The sequence below is a fragment of the Pleurodeles waltl genome, chromosome 6 (genome assembly GCF_031143425.1).
Source record: "Pleurodeles waltl isolate 20211129_DDA chromosome 6, aPleWal1.hap1.20221129, whole genome shotgun sequence".
Taxonomy (NCBI): Eukaryota; Metazoa; Chordata; class Amphibia; order Caudata; family Salamandridae; genus Pleurodeles; species Pleurodeles waltl.
In genome coordinates this window covers 336,856,805-336,880,322 of record NC_090445.1, presented here as the reverse complement: position 1 = coordinate 336,880,322, position 23,518 = coordinate 336,856,805, and the positions used below count along the sequence as shown (strand labels likewise).

At 43.9% G+C, this 23,518-nt stretch overlaps 1 protein-coding gene across 1 annotated transcript in view; it reads right to left on the bottom strand.

The window, feature by feature from the left end:
- Positions 1–2,064: 2,064 nt before the first annotated feature.
- CIROP (ciliated left-right organizer metallopeptidase) overlaps positions 2,065–23,518 on the bottom strand; it is a 128,777-nt gene continuing 107,323 nt past the window's right edge. Inside the window, exons 13-15 of the mRNA XM_069238209.1 lie at positions 19,760–20,043; positions 19,118–19,297; positions 2,065–3,607 (exon numbers count right to left, since the gene is read on the bottom strand). Coding sequence (XP_069094310.1) covers positions 3,412–3,607; positions 19,118–19,297; positions 19,760–20,043 — 660 coding nt within the window. The 3' untranslated portion in view covers positions 2,065–3,411. The remainder of the gene's footprint in view (positions 3,608–19,117; positions 19,298–19,759; positions 20,044–23,518) is intronic.

Sequence of the window (23,518 nt, the reverse complement as noted above, 5' to 3'; positions counted from 1 at the left end):
TCCGGTCTGCTTGCAGGTAAGTACCCGCGTCTTCGGAGGGCAGACCAGGGGGGTTTTGTAGGGCACCGGGGGGGACACAAGCCCACACAGAAATTTCACCCTCAGCGGCGCGGGGGCGGCCGGGTGCAGTGTTAGAACAAGCGTCGCGTTCGCAATGTAAGTCAATGAGAGATCAAGGGATCTCTTCAGCGCTGCAGGCAGGCAAGGGGGGGCTTCCTCGGGGAAACCTCCACTTGGGCAAGGGAGAGGGACTCCTGGGGGTCACTTCTCCCGTGAAAGTCCGGTCCTTCAGGTCCTGGGGGCTGCGGGTGCAGGGTCTTTTCCAGGCGTCGGGACTTAGGTTTCAGAGAGTCGCGGTCAGGGGAAGCCTCGGGATTCCCTCTGCAGGCGGCGCTGTGGGGGGTCAGGGGAGACAGGTTTTGGTACTCACAGTCGGAGAGTAGTCCGGGGGTCCTCCCTGAGGTGTTGGTTCTCCACCAGCCGAGTCGGGGTCGCCGGGTGCAGTGTTGCAAGTCTCACGCTTCTTGCGGGGAGTTGCAGGGTCTTTAAAGCTGCTCCTTGAAACAAAGTTGCAGTCTTTTTGGAGCAGGTCCGCTGTCCTCGGGAGTTTCTTGTCTTTTTCGAAGCAGGGCAGTCCTCAGAGGATTCAGAGGTCGCTGGTCCCTTTGGAAGGCGTCGCTGGAGCAGAGTTCTTTGGAAGGCAGGAGACAGGCCGGTGAGTTTCTGGAGCCAAGGCAGTTGTGGTCTTCTGGTCTTCCTCTGCAGGGGTTTTTCAGCTAGGCAGTCCTTCTTCTTGTTGTTGCAGGAATCTAATTTTCTAGGGTTCAGGGTAGCCCTTAAATACTAAATTTAAGGGCGTGTTTAGGTCTGGGGGGTTAGTAGCCAATGGCTACTAGCCCTGAGGGTGGGTACACCCTCTTTGTGCCTCCTCCCAAGGGGAGGGGGTCACAATCCTAACCCTATTGGGGGAATCCTCCATCTGCAAGATGGAGGATTTCTAAAAGTTAGAGTCACCTCAGCTCAGGACACCTTAGGGGCTGTCCGGACTGGCCAGTGACTCCTCCTTGTTGCTTTCTTTGTTCCCTCCAGCCTTGCCGCCAAAAGTGGGGGCCGTGGCCGGAGGGGGCGGGCAACTCCACTAAGCTGGAGTGCCCTGCTGGGCTGTGACAAAGGGGTGAGCCTTTGAGGCTCACCGCCAGGTGTCACAGCTCCTGCCTGGGGGAGGTGTTAGCATCTCCACCCAGTGCAGGCTTTGTTACTGGCCTCAGAGTGACAAAGGCACTCTCCCCATGGGGCCAGCAACATGTCTCTGGTGTGGCAGGCTGCTGGAACTAGTCAGCCTACACAGACAGTCGGTTAAGTTTCAGGGGGCACCTCTAAGGTGCCCTCTGGGGTGTATTTTGCAATAAAATGTACACTGGCATCAGTGTGCATTTATTGTGCTGAGAAGTTTGATACCAAACTTCCCAGTTTTCAGTGTAGCCATTATGGTGCTGTGGAGTTCGTGTTTGACAAACTCCCAGACCATATACTCTTATGGCTACCCTGCACTTACAATGTCTAAGGTTTTGTTTAGACACTGTAGGGGTACCATGCTCATGCACTGGTACCCTCACCTATGGTATAGTGCACCCTGCCTTAGGGCTGTAAGGCCTGCTAGAGGGGTGACTGACCTATACTTGCATAGGCAGTGAGAGGCTGGCATGGCACCCTGAGGGGAGTGCCATGTCGACTTACTCGTTTTGTTCTCACTAGCACACACAGGCTGGCAAGCAGTGTGTCTGTGCTGAGTGAGAGGTCTCCAGGGTGGCATAAGACATGCTGCAGCCCTTAGAGACCTTCCTTGGCATCAGGGCCCTTGGTACTAGAAGTACCAGTTACAAGGGACTTATCTGGATGCCAGGGTCTGCCAATTGTGGATACAAAAGTACAGGTTAGGGAAAGAACACTGGTGCTGGGGCCTGGTTAGCAGGCCTCAGCACACTTTCAATTGTAAACATAGCATCAGCAAAGGCAAAAAGTCAGGGGGCAACCATGCCAAGGAGGCATTTCCTTACAACAAGTAAGTAACATTCCCTACATCCAAATATCACAGAAATCCAAATAACATACAGTAAACCAAATTATAACAATCCCATTATTATCCTCCTATGGGTAATATTTCAAGCTCTGTGGTCCAAATATTACAAAATCATAACATGTTGAAGTTCCAAAAGAAGATCCAGGCTTTTTCAAGAGTCCAAAATTAATCCAGTCCATCCACAATTGGCCACTATTAAGTTCGTCCGTCAACACGTGTTTCATCCGGGGAGTGCCCCTGGATTTCCTCAGGACCCCCTAAAATAATATTTCCATAAATGCTACTTTAGTATGTCACATGAAAATTACATTCCTGATTACAAACCTAGTAATACATTCCATATTACATTATTATACGGTGGGAACCAAAGTGACCCATATTACTAAGTAATGAATCAAAAATAGTTGCCAACATATACTCCATCCTGTTCGTGTTCCAGGTGATCAAGACACAAACTGGTGTGTAATTATTGAATGCTATATCTGTGAGCATGCTCATTTAAAAACATATCACCACATCTGTGATAAACCCCTAACACCCATGCATACTCTCCCTAAGAAACCTAAAATTGAAATTAAATACATAAGATACACTATACCTTCCAAAAGGCTCTAATTGTCTTATATTATTACTCTGTCTCCCTGCGCTTCCAGAACCTCTCAGTGGGCTCGACTGAAATAAAAATATATGTTCAAATATCAAACTCCCCAACATCTTATTTCAGAGTATTAGATACCGGTATCTCTGCTACTCAACTCACCGCTATTCAGTTCCTTAGATTTGCAATCACCCCCCCCCCCCACTTAGTTATTAAAAACAAATAGAACCTCTCAGCTTCCAACAATGATTTAAACAAACCATTTTTGATACCAAAGAGGGAATTGTCTATTCAATTAAGTTCAGTGCCCACATTTAGAGGCTTGTACAGAGATTACAGTCCTTTGAAGTCGTACAGGAAAACATCGTTTGCTTTCTTGGTAACCTTTTTTTATGTGGACTGTTGGCCTGCACACTGGCTTCTTAGGAGGTTGAGCTTTAGGAGCTGAAGTGCAGTTAGACTGCTTTCTTCAGTCTTGTCACTTGCCTCCTCTTTCTGGGCTAGTCACAGAAGGTAATGTTACAATTGTCTGTGCATTCCCTTTGCTGCTGAGCATGTAATGTTTGATGGTGCTCGTTTTTTAGCACAAGAGGGCGATGGGCTATGTGTATTTTCTGTTGCCCGTGTGTCTGAAACAATAACTGCTCTTAACCTTGGAGACAAAAGGGCCAGTGGCCTTGCAGATTGCACACAAACTGCCATTGCAGCAGGCACCCAGGATCAGTCTGATAGCTTAAGGAATTCCCGTGATAACATCAGGAGCACGCCAGGCATCCTGTACCTGCATTGCAGTCCTGTGCTTGCGATACATGATGAAACCAGTGATTAGGAGCAAGGTGACAGCCAATCCCAAGCTTATGAGGATAAGGGTGAGGTGACCCAGGTTGACTGGTGTGAGTGTAGGGGCCAAGAGAGTAGCATCAACAAGTCTGAAAAGAGAGAAATGGAAGGTTAGGAAAGCAGATCTTAACACACACACACGTACACACACACACACACACGTACACACACACACACACACACACACACGTACACACAGACACAGACACACCCCCCCCCCCCCCCCCCCCCCTTGGCACAAGCTGAAGAAAAGTGGATTTTCTTTCCACTGGGGCATACTGGTTACTTACCTTGTATCTATGAACTTTGAGCATTTCAAACGCCACGAGATTTACATACATTTTATGTAACAAATGTTGCATTCAATATTTTAACAACACTTTGTAATTCTATAGAGGGCATTACTGGAAACTTACTCTCTTTTGTAAAGGATCACACTTCATGGTTCCAAACTAACCCTTGCATCCGTGCTTCCCTCCACCCTACCGCCCCCCACCTTCCCAACAAGCCAGATGTCTTGGAAAAGCTTGTGTGGGGATCATACACTTTGCAAACTTCTCGCCCATCAACAAATGTCTACTTGCAGAGGCTTCAAAAGGATTGCCAAACTTCATCCACCTTGAAGAATCAGTAGGCTGAGATGCCTCACAGATTGACAGTACACTAACTTCACGGTATAACTTTTACACATCAGGATGCTATAGTGCAACAAAACCATACATTCTTTAGCACCAGTCCTCACCTCAAACTCTTATTTCTCCTGTTTTTCACTAGATGGCTGCAAATATTAAGACAGGCTGTAGGCCTTCTGACAAGAACTGCTCTTCACCATACTAAAGTCAAAAATACCTGTCCTTTGAACAAGCTTCCTGTCAGCTAGTTTTCAGATTTGTATATCTACATTAGATTAGTTTCAACCTGTGTCTACGCTGTTCCATGGACAACATCAGCCATGCTATTCCTTTTCCCCCCGATTTCTCCGCTCGAATGTGCTACTGTGCTCAAGAGCTTATGGCACTTCAACCACCCTCGGGGGCCTGACAAAAGTTTGAGATACACTGAAGTTAGAGCGATGAATTGCAATAGTTTTTGCAGTGTATGGCAGAGTGACGTTAACCACAGCATTCACCCTGCCCACTTAAAGCGGACTTCAGCGCAGGTCTTTTAAATGCTCAATCACTACCAAGGCATGCAGTCGACATTTTTAATCTTATAAACTGGACTCGGTTTCTCATAGGAACTTGATTTGATAATTCAATGAACCCAGACACTGCTGGCGCCACACCCAATGGTTATTCGATAATCCATCAAGACAGCTGGTAAGAAAGAAAGGGGGGGGCTGCGGTTATTTTTCGCAGTGTCTTTCAATGCTCCACTTCTCATTTAAGCAGTTTGGCTTACGCCAAAGGCTTTGGATTCTACCTCACTCTAACCTGAACTAGTCCTTCTCAGGTTCCCGGATTTATAGACCACCAGAATATGCTACAAGCTTTGTTGACTCAATAGGGAAAGTTGTTTTCCCCTACTGTATATTGTCCAATTTTCTCAGTACTGTGTGCTGGGAGACTTACTTTAATCTCCATGTGAATGCCAGAAGTGGTTTGCTAGTGCAGGGTCTGACTGACACACTCTGCATCCAGTCTTTTTCAATTAGTGTCATCTCCGACCCTCGCTCATGTTAAGTCCGTAGCAGATGTTGTCCCCAATTTAACAGGGGTGATTGGAAAGTATGTGGATAGAGTTGGTCATTGGCTGCACTCGGCCTGGAAACAGCTAGCTCCTCCTCAAACGGTCCAAACACCGAGACAGCAGCCATCTGCCCCTTGGTTCTTTCAGACCTTGGTGGCAGAAAAAAGGAAATATACACCCCTTAATAAAAAATGGCGTGGAAGCTTCGCAGCAAAAAACAAAGACATACAAAGCTGTGCTTAAATTCTAGCATACATTTGTTAAAGCAGCTCAAGCGGACTTCTTTGGTCAGAAAATTAATGGTGCTAAAAATGAGCCTTGCAACATCTTTCAAATTGCTAAATCTTTCTCCAATTCAAATCGTGCTGTCTTGTAGTTCTGCCTTCTCTGCAACTTCGTGCAGTTTTCAGATTTCTTTGAACGCAAAATCGTGAAAATCAGAAGGAATTTATGGACTTTCAAACGGTGGCATATAAGGAGGACGTGTGCTTTCCCTCTCCTGTCAGTTCATATGCTTTCTGAATTCAGATGGATTACCTTAGAAGAGTCTAAGCAAGCTATCCTTGCTGCAAGTCAGATGGGACCCTTGTCTGCCTCGGATATTAGCTCACACTGTAGATGTGATTTAATCCAGTGCTGAAAACCATATTTAATACATCCATTAACTCTGCGGTGGCCCCCGGTATATGTAAGCAAGTTAAGGTTGCTTTAAAAAAAAAAAAAATATATATATATATATATATATATATATATATATATATATATATATACACACACATACACTCTGTAGATTCTGCTATTCCGACCTATTTCTTCTCTACCTGCCACCACGAAAATGTTGGGCTAACCAATAAACATCAAAGTATTGGAATATCTGGAACAGCATGGTCTTCTCCAACCAACTTAATCAGGGTTTTTGCGCCAGACAGCACTGAAACTGTTCTGCTTGAAGTAACTGAATCAATTGGAATCATGCTAGACCAAGATCAGAATGTGTCTTGATTTCTTTTTTTTAAACGTTTTGACGGCTCTACCACAGTCTCGTATCTCATACTGATCCAACGGCTTGTGGATATTGGTGTTGGCGGATTAGCCTTCAGGTGGTTACAATCCTTTCTTGAGGAGAGAGAGAGAGTAGTCAGCGCTGGTTTCCACCGTTTCATCAGGCTGTAACCACCTTAATGTGGGAGTCTCGCAGTGCTCCTCATTTAACCCCACATTATTTAATGTGCATATGGCCCCTCTGGCAGTGCTATGAAACCCTTCAGTATCAGTTGTTTCATACGTTGTTGATATGCAGCTGGTTCTGTCAACTGCGAAAGATTATTTTTTTCCAGGCAAGCAACATTCAAAGACTGTCCCAGGAGTGTCTTTGACTGGATGAAACAAAATAGCCTCAAATGTAGTGCCGAAAAAAATGTTATTTTCCAGTGAGACTTATCCTGTTTGGTGACCGGTTGACTTTCCCACAATGCCTTCCTCTGTTGTCAGGAATCTGGATGTCAAATTTGACAATTAGTTGTCCTTCGCTCCTCGCAGTTGCTGACTTATGTTTTGCACTACCTCGTTCGCCAGGACATTTCTAGATCTTTTTCCAGTTTTCGTAGTGCCTTTTCTAATTACCTCTAGATTGGACTATGTGAATAGTCTGTACCTAATGTTTCCTGGTTATTTCTTAAGTGACTGCAAATAGTACAGAATGTGGCATCTGGACTCATTCAAAAGATTCCTCACCGTGCAGCTTTTTACAGTCGGCTAAAACAAATGCACTGGCTGCTGGAAACAAAGCACATCTTGTTCAACTCTCTAGTCTTAGCACATAGGGCTTTATACGGGACAGGCCCCATCTACCTTAAAGTTAGGCTTCAGGTATATAGCCCCTCCGAAAAGCTGAGGTGATCTGAGATGCTCTTGTTTAGGATCCCAAAAGTTGAAATGGTGGTTGGGGAAGGGGGAGATGCACCGGTAATGTTATGCACTTGAGGGGGGCAGCAAACAAAATAGGGCTGTTATGGTACCTCTTCGCCTTAGCACCCGGACGCCCTTCTGGACAGTTGTTTACACTGTATAAGTACTATCATTTATCCATTATGTTGTGTTCATCTTGTTTGTACACACTTATCAAGTCTACCAAACATTGAGTTGTAAGTCTCTTAGAAAAAGGCAGCCATGTTAAACATACTTGGTCCAAAAGAGGGCAATTTCTTGTTGATTGATTCTGTTAAATGAAGTGTTATAATAACCACATTAGTTTGCAACAGTGCTTAGTCAAGAGATTTTTTGTGTTTGCAATAATTGATTTTCTGGCCCCTTGTGGTAGCTGGGGGTAGGGTTAAGGGTAAAATCTCTGAATATGAGACTCCATTAAAGCGACAAGTGATCTCATTGCAGCTGCGTGCCCGTTATGTACGCTTTTTTAACTTGACTAACTTCCTCCAAGCAGTCGTATACTTAGGGCATACATGCACATTAAACATTTGAATGATTTCCTTCTATACCGTATCCTCTTCAGTCACAAGCCACAGATTTACATGACGATGTTTTTGAACCTTTCTGTGGAATGATACCATCTGAAAAGCCAAGCGTGTGCACCCTCCTTGTTGTGTGTGCACATTTCTAGCATGACTTGATTATGGTTGTTATTTGACAACTATTTCACTACCTAGCACTTTTTCTCAACTCTTTAATTGGACCCTACAGTTTTAGGTATATTCCCGCTAATATGTATTTTACAAAGCACTACCTACTAATACAATCGGTATCTAAGCCCCCAAAGTTAAAGACATTGCCATTACCAAAGTTCATGGTACTCTATAATTCTCCCAAGGAAGAAAGGCGGAGTTGGCCTTCCTAGGAATTAAACTTTTAACTTTCAAATCTCAGCGGTAAGCAATTATGTCACTAAGACATAGTACAGCAGTTTACTCTATTTGAAATTGTAAAATCTTATGACCATATCTCAAATTGCTTAGAGTTGTTTTGCAAAACAATGAGCAAATTCGATGTGAACTTTCACATTCATATAGTTGAAAGGATGGTAACGCACAATTGTGCAAAGCTAAACATAACATCAAATTCACCATTGAGAGCGCAAAGAGGATCCATTACCTGACGTACATTTGCAAAAGTTACCTGCCTGTCTACAGAACTGGTTCCGTACCTGAGATGTACATAGAAAACTAGCTACGTGTCTACAGAACTACTCAAAATCACTGAATTCTGGAAATCAGAATGCACTTCACCTGGCATCATTCACTCGCAAGCCCATCTCCAAAGCTGGAGCCCTCCACAGCTTTTTCCGGATCCACATCTATCTAATAAAGTCTATTGCAACCTCCACTACTCCAGACTTCTAGCCCCAGTTCTACCTCCAGGTTTCTATCCTTCAGCCTGCTCGCCTTTGTCTCCTGGTAGACCTTTATGATGACCAAATATTTCGGGATATTTTCCTCAACACTAATAGTATTGTTGATCAGAGCCGTCATCAGTCATTCCCTCACCACTAGAAACTTCCAGAGTGACAACATTACTCCGCTCTTCAAACGAATAACTAACCCCTTAGGTGCGTGTGTCAGCCAATGGCTGACACATGCACACACTTCCTGGTGCAGGCCACGTCGATTGGCCAACACCAGGGAGGGTTTAAAAAAAAAAAAAACTGGTGCTTTCCACCGGAGAATTTTTATTTTTAAAGCCCTTGGGAGATATGGAAGAGCTTCAGTGTCTCACCCAGCCCACCAACCACCCATCTGTGATGTGGCGTGCTGACGTAACAGTTGTTTTCTTGACTGGAGCAGACAAGCAGCAGGTAAGGCCGCTCTCTACTCAAAAGCTGACAAACACGTTTGGGCTGGGTGGAGTGGGTTAAAGAAAATGTTGGGGGTATTTTTTCAGAAGAATGGACAGCAGGCAGAGTGCAGGTTAAAAAGATTGGGGGGATTCACACCACAGAGCGGGGAAGGGGCAACCCAAAGGAGAGAGGGAGGTAGGGGAGAGATAATGCAGAGGCAAGCATTCTCTGAGTGCATGACAAAAAATAAACACAAAATAGAACGAGCCGTTTGAAAGCGCCACGGCCACCATGAGCATAAACGCAAAGGAGCGACAGAAAGACAAGCAGGCGCCTTGGTTTAGCACGCTCGGGAAGTGCTGGGGGCAGGAGAATATTTAAAGCAGAGCTATGAGAAAATGAGCATTCTTTGAGGGCAACACAAGGAGACATCGTGTAAGTGGGCCACGAGCTGAAGCCTAGAGCATGGCTGCCCATGTCACAAGTGACACTTTCTCTGTGGTGACTTTTTAAAGCATTGAATTCTGCACATAGTTTTGCTCTTTGCACTGTAAGCATGGCGCTGCAAACTTGGCATGTAAATGTTCACTCAAAACAACAGAGGACGAGCTTGCCCTGGAAACGCCCCCCTCTGCTGTTGGTTTTATGTTTGCAGAGGGAGCTGGGAGGTGGAGTGAGACCTGCTGGAGGACTTGCCTGAGGAAGCGTGGCCTCTGCATTTACGTGAATGGTTTTAATAATGAACTTATTGTTTGCCAGTTGTTGGGAGCCCTCTGTACTGCTGGTGGTGAGAGAGGGTGAGTGTGGGAGCCAGAGAAAGTAGGGGGAGGAGAACCTAGACATTTGAAAAAAGAAAAAAAAACGGGCATGAAGCAGCTGAAGCCCTTCCTCTTTTAATAATAAAAAATAAAAAAAGAACAACAACACACTAACTGTTTCCCGTGAGGAAACACAAAACAGTAAGTCAAAGCACCTCAAAAACTGTGTTTTTGTAAAGATATAGCACAGCAATAGAGAATAACCATTTAAATAAACAAACTGCAACACGATCTTTACTCTCCACGCACTCCTGTGGCAAGCCATTCCCTGTAGAAGCCACTCAAACAAGAGAAAGAGAGTGAGGGCGAGCTGGCCCTGGGAAAGCCCACCTCTGCTGTCTGTATTTATATTTGCAAGGGGAGATGGGGGAAGAACGGGGTTTGAGGACTTGCCTGAGGAATCGTGGCTGCTCTGGAACACAGGCCCACAGTGTAAGACAAACAGGCAAAAACTTAAAAAAAAAAAAAAGTCCCCTACAGGAGAGATAAACAGGATAATTATACAGTAGTTGGTCCCTGCTCCCAAAGAGAAAAAGGCAGGACAAAGAGGCAGAACTGACCACTAGCGAGCAAGGATTTTTAGAGGACACACAACCAACAAATGAAATCACTTTAAACCCACAGTATAAGTATACAGGAGGCCGAACGCTTATGCGCGACCTAAAAAAAAAGTGATATATATTATATATATATATATATATATATATATAAAAATAAGAGAGTGACTCTCGATAGAGGGAGAGAAATCTTTTATTTATATATATATACATACATACACACACACATATATATTATGTATACGTATTATATATATGAATAGAGAGATCACTTTTTTCAATGCATGGGCTATGATCTACTCCCAGGGAAACCACGCATACATATAAAAGTGATCTCTTTACATATACATATGGAGAGAGAGAGAGACACTCTCCATAGATATATATAGCTTTATATTTTTGTGTGTGTGTGTATATATATATATATATATATATATATATATATATATAAATAACCTAACTAGGCAGTTATAGTTAGGACCTAGTTTCTATATAAAAAGCATTTTTTTACTCGCCTGTATCTTTAGCCCTGCTTCATGAATCTTTCTTCATGAATCTTTCCCAAAAAATTTGCCAGCAAGGTCAGCTGCTGTCTGAAAAGTTTTGGGTGATCTGTCCGGGACGGGCTGAGAAAAAGGAGGGGCTGTCCCAAAACATGTTATACCTATTCATTTTTTCATAGGGATTTTGAACAGCTGTAGCGCCTAAACTACTGGATGGAATTACACCAAATTTGGCAGAAAGGTAGGTCCTGGTCCAGAAAGTGACCTTTGTTTGTTTTGGTGTAAATCCGTTCAGTTGTTTTAGAGAAATTAAAGAAAATCCAAATTTGTATATCTAGGACTAAGGGATTCGCGACCCCTCCCGATCTCGTGCTGAGATCTGATTGGATGCCAACACTTCAACAAGGAACCGTTGAAGTGTTGTCAGCCATTTTGGGACTCAGAAAAATAAGAATAAAAGATACAAAAGTGGCCAGGGTACGAACACCCTGACCTCTTAGCTCTGGTGCTGGGGTCCCAAAGGGAGCCCCCCCCCCCAGGGCTAAAAAGCATTTTTATTTTTTAAAAGGTGCCCGCCCGAGGGTAACTATAACTCGCATCATCACCAAGCACTTATTATCCCACAAATTACAGCACTCATGACATCTTTGATAACATCCTCCTTGATATCGATGTAATATTTGCATGGTGGGGGCGCTAGTTATAGTTAGTTGAGATAACTCTATAACTGGTGAATTTCTTTGGTTTGGTACATTTAAAATGTGAGCCTAACTGTAGGCAGCAATAGAAATGTCAAGATAACTCTTGGGATTATGTTCCTACTAGAGAAAGAGATTGTACTTTTGTCTAGTGGCAGTTTTTAAGCCATAAAGTTGCTCCAAAGGTTTATATGCCTGCTGCAAAGGACAGAGCTGTATTGTTTGTGAATAGCTGAGCGGATTAGTAAAGACAGCTGTTACATGCACTTTAAAACAAATTAAATTTAAGTGCAAGGGTGCTATGGAGAGATGAGGGGCACTTTTGCTGGGTGTTAGTGAGGGAATCCGAGTAGGAGGTCGTATGAGGGGGTGCACCAAAAATGATTGTCAAACTGGGCGCCACCAGCGCTAAAGGCTGTGATGATGGGTATGTGGCAACGTGAAGTAATAGTGTGTCTTTTTTGTTTTTTCAGTGTCTTCAGAGTATCTGTTGATTTGGGGAAAAACAAAGGTAAGGTGACTGACATTTACTGTTGCAAACATCACACATACGTGCAAATGTGTGACCGTATTTGCCTTCTACTTAGGCAAGTGTTTTCGAGGGACAGCTTAGCCAGAAGCAGAGATGGTGTCTCATTAGATGACTGCTGTTCAAGCCCTAACTCAGGTTATGGAGGGCAGCTCTGACGCAGGATCAGAGACTGACACAGCATCTGAGGGAGAGGACAATGGAGCAGAACCTGGGAGTGATTTTTCAAGGAGTCCCATCCAACGACTCCTCTTCCAGTGATCCTGAGGGAGACGATGAGGCAAGCACAGTCTGTGTAGCGGGACAACAGCAGGTTAGCCAACCCAGAGAGCAGGTGTGTGCGGTAGCGATCACAGACAGTGTAATGTGCTGTCTTGGCAGCCCCCCAATTTAGTTCAGCCCCAAATTCCACCTTTTTCGGGTGACGCGATATAAAGTCGATATGGCCAACTTTTTGCCATTGACTGTCCATCCCTTTTGGATGTTGACTCCCTTCAGCAAATTGTGCAGCAAACAAATATGCGTGGTGAAAAATTTCTGAGGGAACATGGAGGCACTCTAGTGCCTGGTTGTAGGACACTCCAGTGGTCTCCACTTTGCTGTCAGAGTTGAAGATATGTTTAGGCTTTACGCTCAAAATGGGGGGTTAGTGCAGAAACCCACCTTGTAGTCCTACTGGACGACTCAGTCGGTTTGCGTAACCCCCCCATATTCACGCCATATTTAAGCAATGATCTTTTTTATTTTTTATTTTTTTATATTGCAGCGCATGCTGCATTTTAGTGAAAATACTTCTGCATTGGGCCAGGACCATACAGACAATGACAGGTTATTCAAAATTCAGCCTGTCGTGGAACATTTGTCTGCAAGGTTTCCAGAGATCTATACGCCTGGAAAGAATATAGCAGTTGAGGAGTCCTTGATCCTGTACAAAGGGCTGGTGCTGTTCAGGCAGTACATTGCAAGCAAAATAACTCACTATGGCATTAAGCTGTACATGCTATGTGAGAGCTCTACTGGCTATGTGTACAGCTTGAGAATGTATACAGGGAAGGACTTCATATAGGTTGCCCTCTCATGCTAGGGGTTACAGAAAAGATTGTATGTGAGCTTGTCCAGCCACTCCTTCACAAATTGTATAACTTATGTGGACAATTTCTACACAGGAGTAGAATCTCTATAAAGCTGGCACTGTGACCTGAGGTACAGTTTGTTTTCCCTGCAAAGGATTCTCACAAGAGCTTGTTTGCAAGAAGCTCCAGAGTACTGCGTTGCATTCCACCGAACTGCTCGCACTCAAGTTCTCGGATAGGCATGAGGTGTACATGCCTACTACAGTTCATGATGAGAGCACCCCCCATCACAGTGTGGGGTCAGATGGCTGAAGTCTACTCGCCCACCTGTATACTTGATTACAAGAAGTACATGGGCCGAGTGAACAAGAATGACCAGGTTCTTCAATCATACAATGCGAGCCATAAAACGTGTACTTGGTACTGGAAACTGTTTATCCACCTGATTCAGATGGCAACATACAATGCATATGTTGTATATCGTCAGATAACCACAGGAAAACTCATGTCTTTCCTTGACTTTCAGTGGTCTGTGACTGAAAGCCTCACTGCTGCTACAGAAGCAGCAGCCTCCACTTCATATGCTCTGGAGGATGTGGCAAGGCTGCAGGAGCAACACTTTGCTGATCGCATTCCTAGACCACCCAAAAAGGATCGACCACGTCATCGATGTAAAATATGCTCGAAGCAGGGAAAGAGGCAGGAGAGTCGTGTTCACTGACCCCAGTGCTCATCTCAACCAGCCCTGTTTTTTCCTACTTGCTTTATGGCATCATTCTAAAGCAAACCTCTGATGTGGTAGAGCTGCCATTGGGTAAACTTTTCAATGGCTGTGCATTGATACCTAATGTCCACGGGCCTTTACTTCGTTAGGCAAGCAGCCACAGAATTTTAGTTCATCTACTTCAGGAGATCATGGACTTCGTTATGGCCTGCTTGACATCTTTATTCTCCGTCAGAACGTGGTAGCTGTTCTGATCGATGATTAACCTCCCCACACTGTATATAGGAGTGGATGGAACATATGACACATTGTCAGGGAGTACCCTGTGTGGCAAAATGTTAAAGGGGTGAATTATTTTTGGAGTGCTTGTTAGGCAACTTATGCATGTTCCACAAGGACCACCCTGATTGCAAATGAGAACCAGACTAAGTGTAATAAGTCAAACAAATGTCCTGTGGGACATATTCACCAACATTTCTACTTGTTTGGAAGTGTGTAAACTCAATTTGTAACTTCACTTTCAAAGAAAAGGTAGAAGTGTTGGTGAATGAGTCCCATGGGATATATGTTTGGCTTTTCACTTTAAAGACCTTAGGTAGTATTCACCATCATGTCTACCTTAGTTTCAACTGTAGCTCACTCAGGACTTCCCACCTAGCATCCACAAACTGGAAGGAGTTAGATTTAGCACAGTGAGTGTGCTAACGGCACCTGAAAGACATGTCTTCCTGAGCCTCATGTGGCTGTCATGGGAGTCATTAGTAAAGGTTCCTTACGTATGTGTTCGGTAATGTTCAGGAAGAAGGAGGCAGTTATTTGACAGGTGGTAGAATGTAGTCAAACTTATTCCATCCGGTGGCATATGAATGTTATGGGCCCTTGTCTGGCGGCAATAAGCTGATGTGAGTGCAATGATCTGTTGGATTGGGCACATGGCCAGCGGTGTAAAAGTGTTGTGTGTTGTGCGTGAATGGCATGTGACTGGACCATAAAGCGGTTGGTGCTGTGAAGAGGCTTTATGGCTTACCTTCAGAAGGCTTGGTTTCAATATTTAGATACTTTGATCAGTATTTATGCTTTGAAACCAGAATTTCTAGAGGTGCTAAAACCAACTATTGTGAGTGGTGGATTAACTTTCACATATTAGACCAGGGCAGTCCGAGGGTGCAGGACTTGCGTGGCTCTTATCCGTTTTTCTTCACCCTTAATCTCCAGCAAATCACAAACTTTGCTTGAACAACACATTTTCCTTGCATTTCCGTGAGGGAAAGTCCTGAAATCTGCAGGTAGCCACACATTTCCTACCACCCAGCATTCCCCTAAGTCTCCAGAGAAAAACGTTGCCTCACTTGTGTGCGTGGGCAAGTTGCTGCGACAGTGAAGGGCCCAAAACGTATTGTGGCAATAATGATAAAATGATCTACACATACAAGTGAGGTACTATTTTTATCAAGGGACCTAGTATAATGTTTGGTGAAAGGAAGCTTGTGGCTCTCCTCAGATTGCAGAACCTTGTTGCACCGAAATGTGAGGAAAAAGTGTTTTTAGCCAAATTTTAAGGTATGCAAAGGAGTTGGGTGACAGAACCTGGTGAAAGCCCCACAAGTCACCCCATCCTGGATTCCCCCAGGTGTCTAGTTATCACAAATGTACAGATTTGCTAGGTTTCCTTAAGTGCCGGGTGAGCAAGAGCCCAAAATCCACGGCTAGGCACTTTGCAAAAAACGTGTCAATTTTCAGTGTTAAAATGTGATGTCCATGTTGCATTTTGGGGTGTTTACTGTCGTGGGCACTCGGCTTATCCACACAAGTGAGGTACCATTTTTATCGGGAGACCTGGGAGAATGCTTGGTGGAAGAAAGTTAGTGGTTCCCCTCAGATTCCAGAACTTTCCATCACCAAAATGTGAGGAAAAGGTGTTTTTAGCCAGATTTTGAGGTTTGCAAAGGATTCTGGGTGAAAGAACCCTGAAAGTCACCCCATCCTGGATTTCCCTAGGTGTCTAATTTTAGAAAATGTACAGGTTTGCTAGGTTTCCCTAAGTGCAGGCAGAGCTAGAGCCCAAAATCCTCAGCTAGGCACTTTGCAAAAAACACATCGGGTTTCAGTGTAAAACTGTGATGTGTCCATGTTGCATTTTGGGGTGTTTCCTGTCAGAGGCAATAGGCCTACCCACACAAGTGAGGTACCAGTTTTATTGGGAGACTTGGGGGAAACACAGAATAGCAGATATTTTCAATTGTCTTTCCCTGCATTTGCGCCTTCCAAATGTAAGACGTGTAAGAAAGCAGTCATTCTGAGAAATGCCCTGTAATTCACATGCTAGTATGGAGACCCCAAGTTTAGAGATGTGCAAATAACCACTGATTCTAAACTCCACATCTTGTGCCCATTTCGGGAATACATAGGTTTCCTTGCTACCTATTTTTCACTCTTTATATTTTACCGAATGAATTGCTGTGAACCTGGTACACAATGAAAACCCATTGCAAGGTGCAGTTCATTTATTCACTCTGGGTACTGTGGGTTCTGGGTGAACCTACAAGCCCTATATATCCCCAAAACCAGAAAGGTCCAGCAGACATAAATGTATATTGCTTTTAAAAATGTGCCATAGCTGGAAAAAGTTACAGATGAAAACAGAGACAGAAATGGCTGTTTTTTTAACTCAATTTTTTTTTTTACTACACAAATTACCCCTTGCTGAATTCAGAATTTTGTCTAATTTTCAGAAATGTATAGCTTTCCAGGATTCATAATGGGTTTCACACCCATTTCTGTCACTAACTGGAAGGAGGTTGGAAGTACAAAAAATAGGAAAAATGGGGTGTGCCCCAGTAAAATGCCAAAAGTGAGTTGAAATGTTGGTTTTCTGATTGTAGTCTGCCTGTTCCTGAAAGCTGGGAAGATAGTAATTTTAGCCATTTGCAGGGGAAAAACCAGATGCTTTCTTCTGCAGCACTTTTGTCCCATTTTTCACACAAAAAAACAATGTTTAGCTTTATTTTGGCTAATTTCTCGATCCCCACCAGGGAAATCTACAAACCCTGGGTACTTTTAGAATCCTCAGGATGTTTGGAAAAAAAAAGGACGCACATTTGGCATGGAAAGCTTATGTGGGAAAAACGATATGGAGGCCTAAGCGTGAACTACCCCAAATAGCCAAAAAAGGGTTCAGCACTGGAGGGGGAAAGGCTGAGCAGCGAAGGGGTTAAGAAACTAGTTATCAATCCTGCAGACTTCTCAAACCTTATATCGATCTACAATGAACATGCCTTAGGAAAACTCACTGAAAGATCAGTTTCTTTTAAGGAAATCACTGATTTTCGGACTAATGAACAGGGGCATAGAATTCTTCTTAATCACCCCCTGGGTCAGGAATCATTGACATCCTTTCACTTACTAGACCTCTGCTCGCTCTTTGATACAGTACACCACCCAATGTTACAAGAGTGAATGAGCAATCGCAGTATCAAGATACTGCTTTGGAGTGGGTCTCATCTTCTCTTTCAAAAATATCTCTTATAACATCCGTTGCATCTTTTGTGTCTTTGTGATATACCCGTTCTGAAGGCTCCACTGCACCAATTCTTTAAAACACTTACTTCCACCTCCTCGGAGACATCAGCAAAATCAGTCAACACTCATGCCACCAAAATCATCCTGAAACTTGAAAATTCTTCAGAAATCTGGAAACAGAAATCGTTCTATAAGTCTTCTATAGTGCTAAAGCAGCCTTCCCGCTAGACAGACTACACCCCTACCAACCAGGGAGGGATCCTTATATGTAGACGGTTATTGATTCTGGCCATCTGCTGATTTAGAAAGCCCTGCACATCAGCGTCCTTTGTAATGTTAAACATGGTTGTAGCTACTTTACACACTTCAACCTCAATCACATACCCAGGGCTCTCAAAATCTCAACCACTCTCTACAGCTAGTTTTATTTTATGAGGTCAAGCTATTTTTAGATTCCTCTTGACCCTTCTGGTGAGTGGACCCAAAAAATGGTTTTCTGTTCAGTCAGAAACTGAATTAGCAATTAAGATGCCTTTAAATCTTATTCTTGACACATTTGCTCTGTGTTCAGAGACAGAGGTCAAAAGTCAGTTTTTCTTCTTGCAATGCAAATACTTTTCCTTGTGATTGCAGAGGATTTTGTAAGGTGAACTGTCTGATCTATGTGAAATGAAAGGCTTTCAGTATCAGGTTTTTCCTAACACACAACATTTATATAACTAAGTCAACTTTACAAACATTTCAAAATATATTTCAGTAACTGCGAAAGACCATTTTTGGCACTTCTGTGTGAAGAAAACAATATTTTAATAGGATGAAAAAAAGTTGGCACACTTTACTTGTTGATGTGCAAATGATAAATGTTTTCTGAAACCCAATTTTCACAGATTAGTATAAATACACTATATAGTTTTATCAGTAAGGCTGCAAGTTAGTGGGAAGGTGTTTGGACATTTCTTGGAAACTTACTGTCTGTAAATGACAGTGTGCTACCACATCATGCTTTAGTAATATATTTATTAAAAGTGAGTGTTTAAACATAAACTGAGAAACACTCCTGCCCTGATGGCAAAGCTATTAGTAAACAAAGAGGCAAGTCATGCATGGATTATGTGTATCCCATATGTGAGCTAGATTTATTATAGATGGAGCAAACGTTTAGTATATTTAATCAAACAAAAGATTATTTGTTTTACAGCACAAATGCTGAACTCACATATTTGAAGGTGCACTCATGTGAGAATGAAGAAAAAGGCAACTGTAAAATACAATATTTGCCTAGGATCACACAATTTGAGACCCATTTCCGGGTCAAATACATTGCAGTTAGGTTGAGTAGATTATTCAAGCTACTGGACCTGCAGGTCTAGTAACATTTTTATGATTTTTCGAGGCCTGATACCTAAGCACAACCACCATCAAGAATGCGAAGGTGCAATCAAAAAGAGTAACAGAAGCAATGCTTTGTTAGTGATGGTACCAGAAAGTGAATTGTTTGCTGGCATTTTCATCGAGAACTATTTCACAGCAATTGTACAATTGTTTCAAGTTACCATGTGTCCCTGGATTAATTTCTCCATCAGCACATTTGCGTAGTGTTTAGGTTCCTTTCAGGGTAGGATACACCTCTAGCGCCCTCTCATGTTTTTATTTAGGTAGTTTGAGGGGAAAAAGGATTGAAAAGGGAAGATTACCTCACCTTACAAGAACCAGTGTGAAGGTGGTTCCATTGAAAACAAAAGTGACCGGCATGTTGTAGATGGCTCCCTGCAGTCTGTATGAGAGTGTCTCCTCTTTGGAGTCAGGACAGGTCACAGATTGCCACAACTCCACAGTGAATGCCAAACTAGGGTCCAGCTTCTGTCCCTCAAAGTGGCACCTAGAAGGGAAAACTAATTCATGAGACCTATGAGGCAACAAGAACCATCATGATTTAAATGTATAGTTAAGTCCCTATCTTCACCCAGTCATAGGCTTTTCCCCCTCTCTTACACATATTGCTCCACCAACTGGGCTTAGGCCTGGAGGAACCTCCCCTTACCTGGAAGGAGGCATGGGTATGTTTTGTTCCTGGGTATATGTTGACTATGACAACCACATCTCACAACATTCTAGTCAATCCCCTGTCCACCATAATCAGGGGCACTTCTAATTCCAGAGGTGAATTTACTCTCTTTATATGTCCTGTGATGTAACTCTGCCCTTTGCTACCCAAACACGTAACCAAAACTCAAAAAATGAGGTTAATTCCTTGTGAGTCCTGTCATCCTGTCTTTGAAGCTCTGTCTTGGGAATACAGTAGACATCACTGTGAAAGAGAAACTAGTTTGTCAACACTCACCTCGTGATACCAGAAAAGTCTGTCAGAGCTTTGATTGCCAGGTTTGCCAACAAAGACAGTGTTTTCTTGGAGAGCTGCATATCACCTTCCCTTTGGTCTAGGTGGCCCTGCAGGGTGAGTACTTTTGTCCTTTTCATGGCAGCCTCGGTTGGATCGCTTGGAGAATCTGCTTTTTCTTCAAAGACATTGGTCACCCCATAGCCAGGCTGGGAAACTGTGGTACGGGTGACATTCTGACAAAACAGACCATTTGGGCAGAGGAGTTGCCCTCTGTATCCAGGCACCTGCAGAGAACACCAGGGTGATGACATTAACACATGTACTGCAGATTTAACAAATGCTACAGTGCTGGAGTTGTAGCCCAAAAATCCTACAACATAGATTGCTTTCAAAACTGGTTGAGTTGGAGGCATTTTGTACATCATTAGAGAGAAAGGGTTTCTGTAATGTGCAACTAGATATTCTGTCTGTTTGTGTGTGTGTGTGTTAGTATTATTTAAACTTAACTAAAGGAGTAATTTCCCAAAGTGTAGATGTGTGTGATGTAGAAGCTCTGAGGTTAATTTACTTTTGAAAACTCTACAATATTGTTGCAAGATGCTTTTGCTGCATTACATCTCACAGAGAATGTCTGTATTTGTGCCTAAATCTTCCTGTGTGCCATCTCCATTCATAGCAAAACAGTTGGGTCCTCTAAGTGCATGCACCTCATTTGCCAGTTCACAATACGAGCCGATTACGAGAACCCCACAACCTCCTTGCCCCCATATTGTCCACTGAATTCTCACAGGAAGACGTCCTACGGTTAATATGGGTAGTGATGGAAGTTGTCAACAGGGAGGCATAGAAATGGGTTATGGTCAACCTGGAGGCTAAAGCTGAGATTTTGGGTGCTTCATACTTGCACCAAAACTCACACTACACAGAAACACACTACCTGAGGAAAACATTGCTAGGTGTAAATGATACTATCAGGACAATTTTTATTGGCTACATTTAGTGCTGATAGTCAGCAAAAAGGCACCTTAGCTAGAGTATTGGTCGGAAAATGGTTGCAGAGAAGAGGGTAACAAAGAGTCATTTTTTTCCAGAAGAAGTGTGTGATATGCCATATAGAGAAGCTCCAAGCTATAGTACCACCATCCATCAAATGGTTGCAGTTATGCTGTTGTGAAATTATTTTTTTCACATCCACATAGAAATGGTGCAGTTCCGACTGGCATGTTTTTTAACAGTGGGTGAATGAGACGGAGGAGTGGTTGCTGGTCTATAAGACATTATTTAATGTATCTGATAGAGACTTCTAGATGCAGATTCCTTTCCTTAATATTATCCTAGGCATCAGACTGGATCCAGAAGATTTTTTGTGAGCAGTACCCCTGGGTGCCAGTACGTGGTGTCGTTCTGCTCCACATGCGTCACTCGTGCAGAAAGTGATGTTAGTGGCACCTATATTGGTGCCACAAAGGCACTCTGACAGCAGTTCTTTTCTTTCCACACCAGACAGCGCAGACCCAGAAAGAGCTACCCTTCTCACTTTTTGAAATAGCTTTTTTGATGTTTTGTCAAAGCTTTTTTGATGTTTTGTCAAAGCTTTTTTGAGGTTTTCCTCCTGGTGTGGCAGGATGTCATCTAGGAAGGCCGGCTTCAAACCCTACAGTGCCTATCACCGGCCGATGTCTGTCTGTAATGGACCTGCATCTTGTTTGCCTGTGGTACTTTGGGCATGACCACAACCCAAAGTCCTGCTCCAACTGCCACACTATTAATCCAAAGGCTTTGAAGGAGTGATCCCTCAAGCTAATGGCAGCCCCTCGTGCGACTCAGTGGCCGGTTGCGGTCGCGATCGAGGAAGGCCACTGGATTGGTAGCGGAGTACAAAGTCCTTGTCCCATTCAAAATCTTCGGGACACTCTGGTAAGTCCAAGCATAAGAAGAAGTTGAAGCGTGCTTCAACTTCTATGTGTCCGTTGACTGGCGAGATGCAAGGGCATCTGCATTCTAGACCTTGCTCGGCAGTTGAGCCTGCGCCTGGGCTGACTCCATACTTCCCTGAGTATCCGGGAGCTGGAGCAACCCCCGCCCAGCTAAAGGTCTTCCCCTCATCTCAACAACTGTCTGTTGAAGGCATGCTTGCCCCAGGCTGTCGTCTTCCACCTCCACACTTGGACAAACCTCCTGCATTCACTGGGGTTCACTATCAACATGCCAAAGTCACACCTGGATCCCCTCTCAGACACTTCCTTTTATCAGAGCTGTTCTGGACACGGTGCAGTTTCAAGCTTATCCTCCTGAGTGGCAAATCCAGGATGTTCAGGCTATGATACCGATTTCAGCCTGTATCCTGGATTTCAGTGAAACAGACTCTGAGGCTGTTGGGACTTATGGCCTCCTGCATCCTGCTGATGACAAATGCATGTTGTCATTTGCAGGCTATGCAGTGGGACCTGAAGTTCCAATGGGCACAGCATTAGGGAAACTCTCCAACATGTTCCAGATCTCGTAAGAAACTGCAAAAGATCTGCAGTGGTGGTTAACGAACCGCGATTGGGTCAGCAGCAGTTCTCTCAATAGTGGTAGAGGCATCATTCCTGGGATGGGGCGGCCATCTGGGAGAGGTTTATATCAGAGGTCTCTGATCTCCGGAAGGACTCAATTTATTTGGTACAGTTGTGGGCGATCTGACTAGCATTGAAGACCTTCCATCAAGGGGAGGCTGGTGCAGATGCTCATGGACAAAACCATGTGGTACTACAATAAATAGGGAGGGTAGGGGTCATGCACCCTATGTCAAGAGGCCTGCATCGTTGGACATGGCTGAAACATCAGGGCATTCCCTGGTGGTTCAACACTTGGTGGGTTCTCTAAATGCCAGATCTTACAAACTCAGCCACAGATGCTTAGTGGATCAAGAATGGTGTCTCCAAGCGGAGGTGGCGCAAGATCTTTTTTAGTGGTGGAGAGAGCCTTGGTTAGATCTGTGTGCCTCCACTGAGGATGCGCAACATCAGCAGTTTTGCACAGTTGAGTTTCCAAGGCTGCTCTTGCATGGCGACACTTTTCATCTCCACTGGAGTTCAGGCCTCCTGTACTCCTTTAAGCTCATACCACTCCTGCCAAGAGTGTTCAAGAAGCTCAAGAACACCTGGGCTCAAGTTATTCTGGTGGCTGCGGATGGGCATGTAGAGTCTAGTATCCCAAGCTACTGAGTATGTCAATCGATCCTCCGATCAGTCTGCACCTTCAGGAGGATCTGCTGTCGCTGCAGCAGGGGAGGGTTCTCCACCCAAACCTGTCCAATTACCGCCTTCTTGCATGGAGATTGAGCAGTAGCAGTTAATACCTTTGACCTTCCTCCCGCAGTCTGCAATGTTATCTTGGCAGCCAGGCGTTCCTCCACTAAGACAGAAATGTTGATCCCCTTCCTACCCCTCTTTCTCTGGTCCTTTCATTCATTCTATCTCTCATCCAGCAGGGCTCTGCTATAGGCACTCTCAAAGATTATCTTTCTGCTATCTCTGCATTCCTTAGATTGCCTAATCCACTCTTTTCAAACCTCCTACTTTCCATAGATTCTTGAAAGGTTTTATGTAGAAAAATGTGCCCATTTTCATATGGTCACCCCCACTTTTTGCCCTAGTATTGATGCTTTTCTACAGAAAGTGCACTGGGTCCCCGCTAACCAGGCCCCATGTGCTAGTGTTCTTTTCCTTAAAACAAGGTAAATGTCTGATTGTAACCCAACTGGCAAGGATTTTA